The sequence below is a fragment of the Pterocles gutturalis genome, unplaced genomic scaffold (assembly GCF_000699245.1).
Source record: "Pterocles gutturalis isolate BGI_N339 unplaced genomic scaffold, ASM69924v1 scaffold12855, whole genome shotgun sequence".
In the NCBI taxonomy this organism is placed as follows: Eukaryota; Metazoa; Chordata; class Aves; order Pterocliformes; family Pteroclidae; genus Pterocles; species Pterocles gutturalis.
The window spans coordinates 15,061-27,859 of record NW_010146010.1 but is presented as its reverse complement, the minus strand read 5'-3'; the positions used below and the strand labels follow the sequence as shown (position 1 = coordinate 27,859).

General features: G+C 50.5%; 1 protein-coding gene across 1 annotated transcript in view; it reads left to right on the top strand.

Annotated features, from left to right (window-relative positions):
* The first annotated feature begins 4,004 nt into the window (after nt 1–4,004).
* LOC104470600 (guanine nucleotide-binding protein G(o) subunit alpha-like) overlaps nt 4,005–12,799 on the top strand; it is a 13,161-nt gene continuing 4,366 nt past the window's right edge. Inside the window, exons 1-2 of the mRNA XM_010085580.1 lie at nt 4,005–4,243; nt 4,928–5,057. Of these exons, the coding sequence (XP_010083882.1) occupies nt 4,005–4,243; nt 4,928–5,057 (369 nt within the window). The remainder of the gene's footprint in view (nt 4,244–4,927; nt 5,058–12,799) is intronic.

Genomic DNA, 12,799 nt, shown 5'->3' with positions numbered 1-12,799 from the left:
TTCCCTGTGGTTACCTCTTCCAACTTCCCTTTCTGCCTGCAGTGTCCCTGGCATCGATGTGGCGCTGCCACCATGTGCTCTTGGAAACAGCAAAGGAAGGCAATGAAGGCACAGGAAACTGGCTGTACTCCCTATATGAAAAATATTTTTTATATTACTTGTATTTATTTACTGATATTAATTATATTTTATGTTACTGTATGGAAATATTCACTATCAGCTGGTCCTTACAGAGCATCTGCCTTTCATAGCCTCAGTTCACTGGGCTCCTCTCGCTGTATTTGGGACATGGGAAATGCCATTTCTCGTGCATTTTGCTTTGAGGAGCGTAACAGAGTCGGGCTTCACCTCCCCGAGCCCATACACTGAGTGACTCAGACACCTGCAATCTGCTTCAAAACAAAGCAGTTCAGATAAAAGATATCAGCAGTAATGGAGCTGCTCCGCTCAGGAGTATAAATGCTACAGGGTTACTCATGTACTTAAAAACCTTCTAACCTTTCTTCAGCTTTTTTTAACCCCTGCAAGCCCTGGGCAACACAGGCTGCAAACAAGAGCTGATGTGTCGTTTCAGATATGCTTCCACTCCAGCGTGTAAAACCCAGAGCTGGGAGGTAGAAGGAGCTCTGATGCCAGCACTGTGCAACGAAGATGACGCAGGAGAGAGCGAGCCGAGCACTCGCTCCGCAGCCTCCAAAGTGCTCTTATTTCTGCTGGTTAAACAGATGCCAGCTTCTGAGGGGATTATGTGCCATCCAGCCTGTTGGCTGCGACACTAATTATCTCCAGCAACACTTTGGTCTTGAGATTCGTGGCTCAAAGGGCATACCAGGAGTGCTCTCATCCAGCGCCACACGTAGTAATTCGTCCCCCCGTGGGTTTCCCTGTTCCCAAAGAGGTGACACCCCCACCACATCCCACCCTCTGCCAGCCCAGGCTCGCACCCAGCAGACCTGCAGCTCCTCCCGAGCAGCATGGGCAGGAGCATAAGCGCTGCGGTGAAGCCTCGGAGATACCTCCAGCAGGAACCGAGGAGAACAAGCAGCAGCTGAAATCAGCTCAGCATCCAAATAGCAGCCTGCCTGAGCTTCCCGCTCCCACAGCTGGGTGTTAGCGTGGCAGCTGTGCCGTGGCATGCTCCTCCGGCTGAGCATCCTGGGGTGCACGTGACAGTGAGGCCCGGCTCTGCTGCCACCAAGTCCAGGAGGAAAAAATATCTGCTGCAGCCAAAGGAGTAAACAGTTTGAGAATATACCTTCATATAAATGGATGGCTGACCCTCATCGAGACTACCAGGGACAGACAAAAAGCAGACCCAGGCAGCTGAAAGAATTTAAGTCATTGAGAAGCACATGGAGAATGATGGAACAGACTTGAGATGAGGAAAGAGACAAAGAGAGGAGTTAACTGAAAGGCAGAGGGTGTGTTGGCAAGCAGGTGTCAGCGCCGGGGTGCTGGCAGCCGGGCTGGGTGCGTGAGCATGGCAGTGACCCCGAGGCACCGGACCCGCAGGGCTCAGCTCACCTGGAGCCAGGACAGGCTGAGTAGTGGGGATACTGGGTATTCCTCTGTCGCAGCACCAGTTAAGCAGTGGGATGCAGTGCCCTGACCAGACAGATGGTAGAGACCCCCCAGCTGAGGCTCCTGTGGAGCTACCCCAACTGGGATTGGAAGCGGGATGCTGTCAGGGAGGAGAGAGTGGAGGGGATGGATGGGCTCTCCTCCCTCCGTCGCTATCATCCTGCCCCCTCGAGAGGCTGTCAGGCTGCAGCAGCTCCCCCAAACCTCTGATTCCCCGGAGTAACTGGGGTGGAGCCAGGCACATGAGGCTGCCTCACCGCCACGGGCAAGGATGCACAGGGAGGTGAGGCTTTCCCAGCCTCAGCGCCAGGCTGTGTGCAGGGTCAAATCAAATGGGGAGCTGATCCACTCTCGGGCAGCCACAGGGAACGGCGCACGGAAGCCCCACAGGCTGTGCACATCGGTAGCGAGAGTGAGAACCCCCCTGAAGTCCCAGCACGTGGCCTGGGGTTTGAAGGATGCTGCTGTCCACAAGCAAATCGTCGCGTGTTGAAGGCGGTAATTACAGCAGCGAACTCCTCTGTCACTGTGCTGCTGAGCTGCCCAGTCCTTTGGCTACTTTGCAGTAGATTTCTTCGTTTGCTACACTCCCAGCATTAAGGGAGGATCTCAAAGGCAAGAATAATTAATAGGGAACGTTAACTTGAAAAGAGTTGGATCAAAGGAAAATACAGAAAATTAATATGGAGGAAGTGATAAAGGTCTTCAGGGTACTACCAAGAGCGGCAAGAACGAAAACCCTTCCCTCTCTTCCACCTCCACTTTTTATCATCACCTTGAAGTATTTCATTCCTGAGGAACTGCTGCAGAGCCGCCTCGGTCTGCGGGGACATGTGAAGAAATGCAGCTGTCTCTTAAATAACAGGAGTTGACACCAGTTGTGAATAGATGAGTGATCGTGGCTTCAGCCGTCGTGGCGGAGGATCTGATTTCAAGTGAAGCCCCATTCATCCATCCAGGGCCCATCATAAGGCTATTAAGGGAGCATCTGTCACAAAACCACAATGGCTTTAAATGCTTGAAAAAGGGCACAATAAAGATAAGCCTGCTTAGCTTATATACTTTTCTCTGGGTGATGCGATTCTCGTAAGTCTTTAGTAAAAATGAATGATAAAAATGACACGTAGCCAAAATCCACGATGTGAGCTGGCTGAGGTTTGTTTTCCACCTCAACATAGAGTTTGGTTGTCTGTTTGTTTTTCCAGGCTCCCTGGGTAGGCATGAAAACCGGTGGCAATGAGTTTTCTCGGGTAGCAGAGAGCATGGCCTGAGAGCACTCCCTCCAGGACGCAAGGGGAAAGCCTTCCTCTGCTCCCCGGTGCCGCAGGGAAAGCATCTCCAGTGGCGGGACGGGCTGGGATGTGCTTTGGCAAGGCGCAGGGGGGAGCGTGCTCGCTGCCAAGTCAGTGTGACTGGGTTACTCATCAGGACTAAACCCACACTCTTAAAAAAAAAAATAAATCACATTTAGCTAAACTGAAAGAGAAAGTCAAGAGTGTCTGTGTGCAGCTCGATGGTGATGGGAAGGACTTTCCTGTGTGACGCAGCTCTGTGTTTATCGTTTGTATTAAATTGTAGTCCAAATCAAATTCTTCTTTTCTTTAGAAATTATATTTAGTTGGGCTGAGTTAGAAAAATTGTCTTGAACATGGATGAAAACGTGGATTGTGGGCATGTGTGTGCAGCTGTAGGGTTCCTCTACCAAAATATTTCACACCAGAAGACAGGGCTTCCTCCCCAGAGTGTCAGGCTCTGAAGGCACTGCCTGTGTTCATAGATTTTAAGCCTAGAGCAGAATAAGGGTAAATGTTTTAAAAATATCCAAGTGTTTTAGAAAGCTAAGTCTCCCCTCCACGCCCCCAAAAAGCCCGATTTAAACTCCCTGATTATCAGCATCTCAGCGGGCCCCTGGCTGGTGTCCAAGCGCTGCATCTCCTGTGGTCCCAGCGCTCTGCTGGGTTTCCGACCGAAGCACTGACTCACTGGGGTCGATTTGTCTCCCTGAATACGAGCTGACTGAAGGCAAGGCATCTCATCGGAGCAAGCTGCCCCCTCTCCCTCCCTTCCCAGCGGGGACAGAGGCATCTCCCAAAGGTGCCTCGATCCGTCCGTTCTGGGAGCGAGACCTGTATGCTCCAGCCTCTTACCTGCATAAACCCTTACAGGAAAGCATGTGTGCGTACAGCATCCAGCACAACGGACCGACTGGGACCTTCACCCCTCAGGGAATAAAAATAGCAAGTAATATTAAAACTGTGTATTTTGACAGATTGCAGTCAGGGCTCACAACACACACTCTTAATTTCCTGCTTTCAGTTCACGATCAGATTTCATGCTTAGGTTAGTGGGCTTTGTTAACATTGCTTTTTTCCCAGAAGAGGATTTTTTTTTTCCTTTAACTACGGTACCTTCAGCCATGAAAAATGAGATTGAAAAAGATTAATAGGAAGCTGAAGGATTCTTCTGAGATTGACAAAGATTCATGTGCATCTTATTCTTATCTATTTTCTCTTTCTTTTTCTTCTTCTCTTAGCTACCTAGACAGCTTAGATCGAATCGGAGCTGCAGACTACCAGCCCACGGAGCAGGATATCCTCCGAACCAGGGTCAAAACAACCGGCATCGTAGAAACCCACTTCACATTCAAAAACCTCCACTTCAGGTGAGTCTGAAAGGACACAGAAATTTTCAGGGTGTCTAGTTGTCAGTGTTTCCCCATAGTTCCCAAAGGAGAAATAGTTAAACTGCTGGCTGACGCAGAGTGGCTCCCACTGCAGAGAACATGGCTTTCGGGGGGGGGGGTCAGCAATGTGCAGTGCTTGCCAGTCTTGTCTGGAAAATCCCTGCCTTCAGGGTGGGAGCTCATGGTACCTTCTAACCCAAGCCACACCACTTTGTGGGGAGGTATAATATAAGATCATTGGCCACAGGTGTGATCCGGCTCATGAATGTAAAAATATTTGGCCAAATCTTTCCTCTAAAGCGGGTGGGTAACGCTGCGTAGTGATCCTCATGATGGCAGCCAGCAGAGAGGAGGGCATGAAGACAGAAAGCCACACACAAAACCAGTGTTTAGAGCATGTAAAACTCAAGAGCGTGCAGTTTCCACCTCCACAGACCCGTTGGGACCCAGCACACTGCTGAGGCTCTCCTGCAAGTCCCCACATCCCTCGCTGGGACTGCTGCTCCTGGTCCTCCTTGGGGCCAGGCTCTGGAGGAGCAGACCCAGCCAGTGGTGAAAGAGCTGTTGGTTTGTGTTAGGAGCCACCCATGGTCAGAAAATGCCAAGAATGCAGAAGTTTCCTCATAACTAGGAGAGAGCTGATGGTCCTCTCCTGTGCCGTAGGCTCTTCGATGTCGGGGGCCAGCGGTCAGAACGCAAGAAGTGGATTCACTGCTTCGAGGATGTCACAGCGATCATTTTCTGTGTGGCGCTGAGTGGCTACGACCAGGTGCTCCATGAAGACGAAACCACGGTGAGTCTAACCTGGGTCTTGGAGGCCCCGACTCTTCTTTCTGGGATACTGCATAGCCAGCGACTCCTCGGAGATGGCCAAATGCTCAGGGGGGTGCTGCGGTAACGTGCTTTTGTCAGTCACTGCCCCTTAGCTCTGCAGTCCTGGGGAGATTTGTCCTCCTCTGCGCTCTTTGGAATCAAGCCTGCCTGCCCAGGTAATGCCTCCTTGCACCGGTCCAGTCGCAGTGGTTTATTTCTCCTTTCCAGCTGACCTGTGTGTTTTCCACATGGGTTAGTGGGACCCTCTGCCCAGAAAGAGGCGCTGTAGCTAGGTGGGCTTTTGGAGCAAGTGCAAGGAGGCGGTCATGCCGCGGTGCGGAGCTGCGGGACGGCCGAGCACGCCCGAGGCAGGCGTGGGCTGGGAGCGTAACCTGGTTCTTCAGGCTGCAGAGATTCATTTTCCTGAGTGCGAGTGGAACTGTTTGATTCCTCAGGTAATTTGCTCTGGGAGGGCTTTTATGACTTCCCACTGTGACATTAGGCTCAAAATACCATCTGGAAATAAAGCTGGTGAGGAGCTGTGTGCTCCCTGGTATTAGAGTGCAATTAATAGGAGTGAATTAAATACACAGAAAGGATGAGAGAGGGCTCGTTACTGTATTCCGGCCATTCATTCGGTGTGATGGGGATGCATGCTCTGGGGACTAACGACGACTGTGGCGGGCACCCAGTTGCATTTGTCTCATGAAAAGGAATCAGAGGCTGTACTCAGACTTGGAAATTATTTCCTCTGTGCCCAGTCTGCGGCAGCATGGAGGGCTCGCTCCCACCAGCACTGTGTCTCTGAGGCTCTTCATTCTCCTGCTGGTGAGGATGTCAGGCTTGCAGAAAGCTGTTGATGAGGAACAAATGGAGGGACTCTATCAGTCATCTCTTCCCAAAAAGACTGAGGGGCTGTGGTTTCCAGCCTTTTTGACCTGGGTTTATGAGCTCTGGCAAACTGATGAAGGCACCTGGTTGGTTGTGTTGTTTGATGCCAGAATTCAGGGTGGTATGAACATCACGTCTGTGTCCCTCCAGGCTGACTGAGAAGCCCTACACCCTCTCACGTCCACTTATTTATAATCCTCAGTCATCACCTCCCTCTGACCCTGGCCCTGGTGTGCTCAAGGATGCTCAGTCCTGTAGGATTTACTGGCAAGGAACCAAAATCTCCTGATGTGACTTGAAAAGCCCAGCCCTTAGCTCGATGGCATAGAGCTCTGCAGCTGGGCAGGGAGCACACACCCAGGAGATGAAGCAGAACGTGCAGGGAGAGGGCAGACCTGTGGGGCAGGGAGCAAAGCTGTGATCTGAGCTGAGAACAAGGTGCCTGTAGGTATGACTCGCACTGTGACACTCCCAGTGTGAAGCCAAAGGCAGCCTTTAACACAGGTCACCTCTGGGTGCCAGCCTGCCCAGGGCAGAGCCTGGGGTTCAAAGCCACGGAGCACCAAATGGAAGGGCCTGGATGCCAATGCCGTTTCTGAAATGTCAGCCCAAACTCAGCTCCTCTGAGATGGAGGTTACAGCATCTCTCCTGGGGATGCTGAGCTCTGCCAGTGACTCTCCATCACCCAGCACCACCCCAGTGATGAGCAGGGTGCCAGCTCAGCCTCCCCTCTGAAGCACCCCGCTGCAGAAATGGGGATTTGTGCAGCTCCGACTTTGCTCTTGCATCCAGAAAGCAGGCAAGCCTGGCACAGCGCTGACATTTGCTTGCTATTTCAATCCCTTTTCACAAAGCTTTCCTGGGGATGCTGAGCAATAGGAGGGCAGAGGCAGCTGCTGTTCATTTCCACATTCGGTGTAAACGCGGAAAGGATTCAGCATCGTCACTGCTGCGCCTGCAGGACACCCCCGCCTAACCCAAATAAACAACCCTGAGCAACGCCAATGCAAATAGGAAAAAGTGACAGTGTCGGATCTCCTCACGCCTTTATACTCCCAGCACAAATGGCAGGTGGAAAACGCAGCACCCCTCTCCCCGCTGAACCCCCAAGCATTCGCTCTCCTCCCTGCTAACGTAATTCCTCTCCAAAAACCCCGCAATAAAAGCAGCATCTCTTCAGTCTGCTGATTTGTCGTCTGTCTGCATCCGTCACATCTGCTGGCTTTAATGACGTAAATCAGCTTTTATTGCTTCTCACTTAGAAAACACAAAGAGGAGGCAGCTGAGAGAGTGAGCTGGATGCTGCTCCTCCAGCTTCATTTTCTAGAGAGATGCCCGGGCACTTCAGCTGCACAGAGCCACGGAGACATCTCTGGATGACCAGCTCCTAGAGCTTGCATTTCTGGCATGGAGCCCTGAGGGGGAAAGAGCCCTGCTGCGCCTCAGGTGCCAAAAAAAAAACGCTTGCAGAGCTGGGTGCACAGGGAGAACAGCTTTTCCTTGTGTGCTGGGCACCCTGGTGACAACAATCACAGGATTTCACAAGGGCTTTTTGCACTTCTCTAAGGCAAAGCGCAGTGCAGGTGGATGAAGCCGCAGTCTGAATACAGCCAGCCGTCAGCACGGAGCAGGGGCTCGCCTTGTTAACCTCCGTTAGCAGGGGGGCCTTGGGACCAGTGTGGTTGTAGGGTCAGTTTACCCCACTGAAAAAAGCTCACCAACAAGAGGTTTACTGTGAATCCTTTGAAATGAGACTGAGCAAAGAGCTGGTTAGACAGGGCTGGGTGAAGCACCCCCTGACCTGTCCCTGCCCGTAAAAGTAAGGCGCAGCTCTATGCTCATGCAGTTTTTTGGTGGCTTATTGCACTCTTTGTTTTAAAAGACCGAGTACCCATCCTCCTGCAGCAGCTAGAAAGGGCTGTTGTGTGCTAAGCCATCACTCCAGAAGGGATATATTTTCTCTCTGATTCCCTGCCACAAAGAGCGACACAGTGGGAGTTGGGGAAAGCAAGTACTTCTCTATGTCCGGATCAGAAAGATGTAAATAAAATAAAGAAATCTTTCTGCATCTGTGATTCTAGGCCCCTATACCCCTAAAGACCATGCTTTGCATAGAAAACCCCGGTGCTGGTGAATCCAGCCTCTCCCATTGCCCCAAACACCTTCTAATGCCGCTGTTGGTGGATCTAAAGTGCTTCCCTGAGTGCCCAGCTCCCAAGGGAGTGGAGCAAACCTGCAGGGAAATTCCAGCAGTGCCTTCATCAGTCCCGTTGCTGCCAGCCACAGCCCACAGCTGGAGCTCACAAGGCAAAACTAGACCCACTTCCCAGCACAAAACACTGTCTGCAAGGTGTTCCACCTCCCTCTGCATCTGCCTTTAGCAAGACCATCACAAGGAGCTGCAGGGCTCTCTGCTGTATTTGTACAGCATGGGAACGTCCTGCCTTAACTGAGCAACTCCATGGATTATGTTTTCGCATAACGAGGCTATTTTGTCTCATTTGTGACTTATCTTTATGTTCCGTAAGCTGCAGTTACAGGAGGAAAAGCCTCAGATCTGTAACCTGGGAGGAGAGAGGGACAGCAGTCATATTAATCGGTAAAACTGAAGATGATTAACAAAGGTAGATCTGTGTTGTTCCTACTAGATGGAATTCCTAATGGAATTTAAAAAAAAGGTAGCAATGGCATGGGACTTGTCATGGGAACTGAGACTATTCTCTTTGGTTTTTTCCTTGCAAATTCAAAGGAGTCATGGCAAGATGTTCACGCTGCACATTACTGCCTCTGGAACGAAGATATTTAGGTCATCCATAGCTAGCCAAGACGTGCAAGTATTGTTTGTGTCCCCATTGCAGAGCGTGGGATGGGTTGAAGGCGCTGTGCCGGTGACCCTTGGTGTGCATTAGTGGTGGCCTGTTGGTTCGTATTGCATTGCCTGACCTGGTTAGCATGCTCTCTCTGCTGTCATTGGGCAAGGAAAATTGAATTGCTGTGCTCAGAAATTGCCTTAGGAATGACAAAGCCAGTGGAAGTGGCTTGGGCATGGTAGGAAATATAAGCGGGGCGGGGGAATATGGAGTTTCTGTGATTAGGAAAACCATCAGTGTCCTTATAGTTCACGTGACAGCACTGAATCACCAAGGAAAACAAAAAAGATTGACTTGACTGTGTGCTGTAGAAATAACCAGGTCTCCTCTCATGCACTGGTGAAAAAAGATGGGATTTGTGCGTGTGCTTCTGCCTGGGCAGGCTCTTGACCGCAGCATCCTTTCTGCCTCCCGCTCAGTAGAAAGCTGCTCGTCCTTCCTGTCGGCGGTGGGAACATGGTTGTTCAGTGACATCTGAGCTCACCTGTAAGTGGTTCTGTCTCTTGTCCTGCGCAGGAAAAGTTAACGGGACTTTTAATTTGTATGGGCGAGTGGTTATTCCTCTGTAACGCGGCTGCTGGGGCTGATCCTCGTTGGGGTATTTACAGGCACGAGGGTTTAAAGACTGGTTTAGAAATAGCAAGTGACATTAAGAAGCCAGTGTTTCAAGAGCCCTTCCCTTAATGCGAGACCCAACATGAAGAAGGAAAAAGCACCACAATGGGTCCAGAAGCAGGTGAAGTAATTTATATCACTTCATATAACAGTGATGGAAACGTAATCTTTAATGCCTCCCAGCAGCGCGGGCAGGGCTGCCCCATCCCAGCAGCACCGCTGCTCCTGCGTGGGACCTTGGGGAAGTTTGAAGGCACTAGGAGGGTCTTTTGCTGTGGATTTACTGGTAGGAGGGGGATTATGTGGGGTTCTTAACGTCTCACTCCTCCTTTAGCAGCAGCCTGTCCTTTTACACGGGGCACCCGGCGGCTGCCTCCCCATCCTCACACCTCAGCCAACGCCTGCCTGAGCTGCTGGAGGTCTCCCACAAGCTAATAGCAGTTGGGAAGGGACAGGAAAGGGAGGCAGCAAGGCATTCCCAGTGTTAGCTGGCACTGGGACAGCTTGTGTCCGTGCTCCTGGGATACAACAGCATTTCCAGGCACCCAGGTACAGCGACAGGAGCATGGGGACCTGCTCGCAGGGATGCTGCTCTGACCTTCGCCATGCTCGGAAAGCGGCTCCTTGCTTTTCAGTAATGTCGTCTTCTCTTTAAGGATGGGGAAGGAAAAGGTGGATTTTATAAGACCAGAACCTTTCCCGGGTAGATGAGGAGTGGACAGAGCAGTGGTTGTATTTACTCAGCTGGCAGGCAAAGCTGGGGGGAGAAGCAACGTGTAGAGACCAGGGCAGGCAGCCTCAGGAAGCTTCAACACTTGTTTCTGGAATTTGAAAGGAACAGAGGTTTCTTAGTGTAACTGTCATTTCCTACAGGGATGGACTGGTTTGTGCTGTGTGTATGTTCTGGTTACGACTGGACTTTTTTTGGGAAAACGCTCTCATTTCCTAACTGCTGGTAACAGGGAGGAATCAGACCGTGTAAGCGAAGCAGGATTTCTGTAGGGTCCTTATGGAGCCTTGCTGCTGCAGGAAAGTCAGCTTCACCTGACGGCAAAGCCCAGCTCAGGAGAAGTCCTCAGCTTCTATTTCTTAACCAAAACCAATGTCAGCTGCGGTGCTTCCTGTGCCGGGGGGTGCAGTCGCCGGCGCCGCTCCCCGCCAGGGCTGTGCAGCGCGGTGTGGGGCTGGCGAGGTGCACGGGGTAAGTACGGTGACCTCCGGGCTGCCGGCTGCTGCAGAGGAGGGATTGGTTTAACCCACCAGCAGCATCTGTGTGTTTCTCCATGCTTTTATTTTAAATCAGCAAGGGTGATAAAAATGTCATTAAAAATGTTCTGTGAGGGACTCTGCTTAGAAACCAGCTAATTATGTTTGCTTTCTGTTCCCCTGACTGCCCTCCGCTTTCTTCTCTCCTCCCAAAGGCTTTGGGTAGCCGAGGATCTCCTGTACAAAGCCTTTGCAGGTTTCTACACAGTTACAGTTTTGACACGGCAAGTAGCAAAGAGGAGCTTTGCTCTGGGGCTCCCACACCAGCCAGTACAAAATGGGTTAGCAGGAAACAGCACACAGCCATGGGGGATGCAGAGCAGCAACATCTTGCAACTGAGATGTGTTTTTACATTTGTACATGATTGTGTCCTCCCCGTGTGTCTGTGCGATGCACGGAGGGGAGATGCTCGGTCATTCTGGTTGCAAAGCCTGTGGTATACGCTACAGCAAATTGCGCACGTCCTGCCTCACTCTGGGTCAGATCAGGTGTCCCCTTCGTACGCGGAGCCACTTGTATTAAGAGAAAACATTCAGCAGCAGCTGAAGCGTATCAATGAAAAGGAAAGCGTTAATCGATAAAGTGCTGGGCTCAATTATGCCGCCAGCGCGGGTGTGAACCGGGAGAGGGGGGAAGGCCCCCGGCTGTCTCCTGCACCACTCTGAATTTCCAAACCCGGGGCGGGGGGACACGCTGCACCCTCCCCAAAAAGCCGGTGCAGCCCTGTTCTCTCTAGCGTCTCTCCTGCGGTCGCTGTAACCAGTCTCGTATGTGCACTAGTGGGTTTGGGGAGTGCTGTCCCAAGGAGATGCCGCTGGGAAAAGCCGAGGAGCTGGTCCGGTCTGTACCGTGCCTTGCCTTTGATAACCCCTGACTCTTGGGTGTGCTTCGTCCTCACCGCGCCTGCTCTCTCCGCTCCCCGGCTCCAGGCTGAGATATTTGGCGTGCGCACTCCGGCGTCGGCCTCGGGCGCCAAACGTCGCCAGCCTCAGCACCTTCACAGCTTTTCCTCGGCCGTCTGACCTTATCTAACCAAACAAAGGCCAAAAAATGGGCATTTGAGAGACCAACCAAATTTGGCAGGTATGGAGCTTCTCTTGAACTGAGAAAAAAAAAACAAAAAAAAACAAAAAAAAAACAACCAAGAGTTGAAAGCAGCAGGGAACATGACACTTGGTTGACTTTGCCGTGAGCTCTTTCCACCACCATAAACCATGTGGCGGACTTTGCAACTCTCTAACTGGTCTGGTTTTTTCATTCCTCTTATCTCTTTCCTTTTCTGTGTCATTTTTTTGCATGACCTATAACCAAAAAGCTGACTTCTCGCTCTGCGTGCGTTTGACCGTATGGCTCTTCTGCTGGCGAGTAGCTAATATTCTCGTAGAGGCATGAGCTAACATCAGTGGTAGCTGCCTGACTTCTAGTCTGGTTGTTCTTAGATGCCCTTTGTTATGTTTTTCCTTTTTATACTATTTCCTCTTCCTTTTTCACCTTTTTTTCCTGTCTGCCAGACACTTTCTGTTGAGCCATCTTCCAAGAGAACTAAAAAAAATAAATAAATTTTAAAAATTAAAAGCCTGACAACAGAGAACAACACTAAACAAAATAACGAAACCAGGCGAAGGTCATGGCAAGGTCATTTCCAAAATTATGTCACCTTGATGTCTGCTTCCAACTCTAGATTAATTCAAGGATCCACCAGTCCTTGGTTAATGTATCCAATCAATTGTGTGCCACACACACTCGAGAAAGTTAAAAAAAAATAAAAAATAATGAAAACATTTTAGAAAAATCTGCATGAGCTACACCGACTCATAAATCTGATCGAAGGGCAAAAGTAACTCCCCATCCATGCATGGTGCATGATGATTTCTGTGAGCTGGGATCCTGTAAATTGTACGCTATGCAAAATCAGAACAGCTCTGTGTAGTTAAATGCCCTTGAGTTACTAACTGTATGTCCAATGTTATAGGGATCGCATCTGTGTATGTATACGTTCAGCTCTATGTATACATAAATTTATTATGTCTATTGTAGCTTTTCTTTTTTTTTTGTTTCCTCCTTAATTTAGTTGTTTT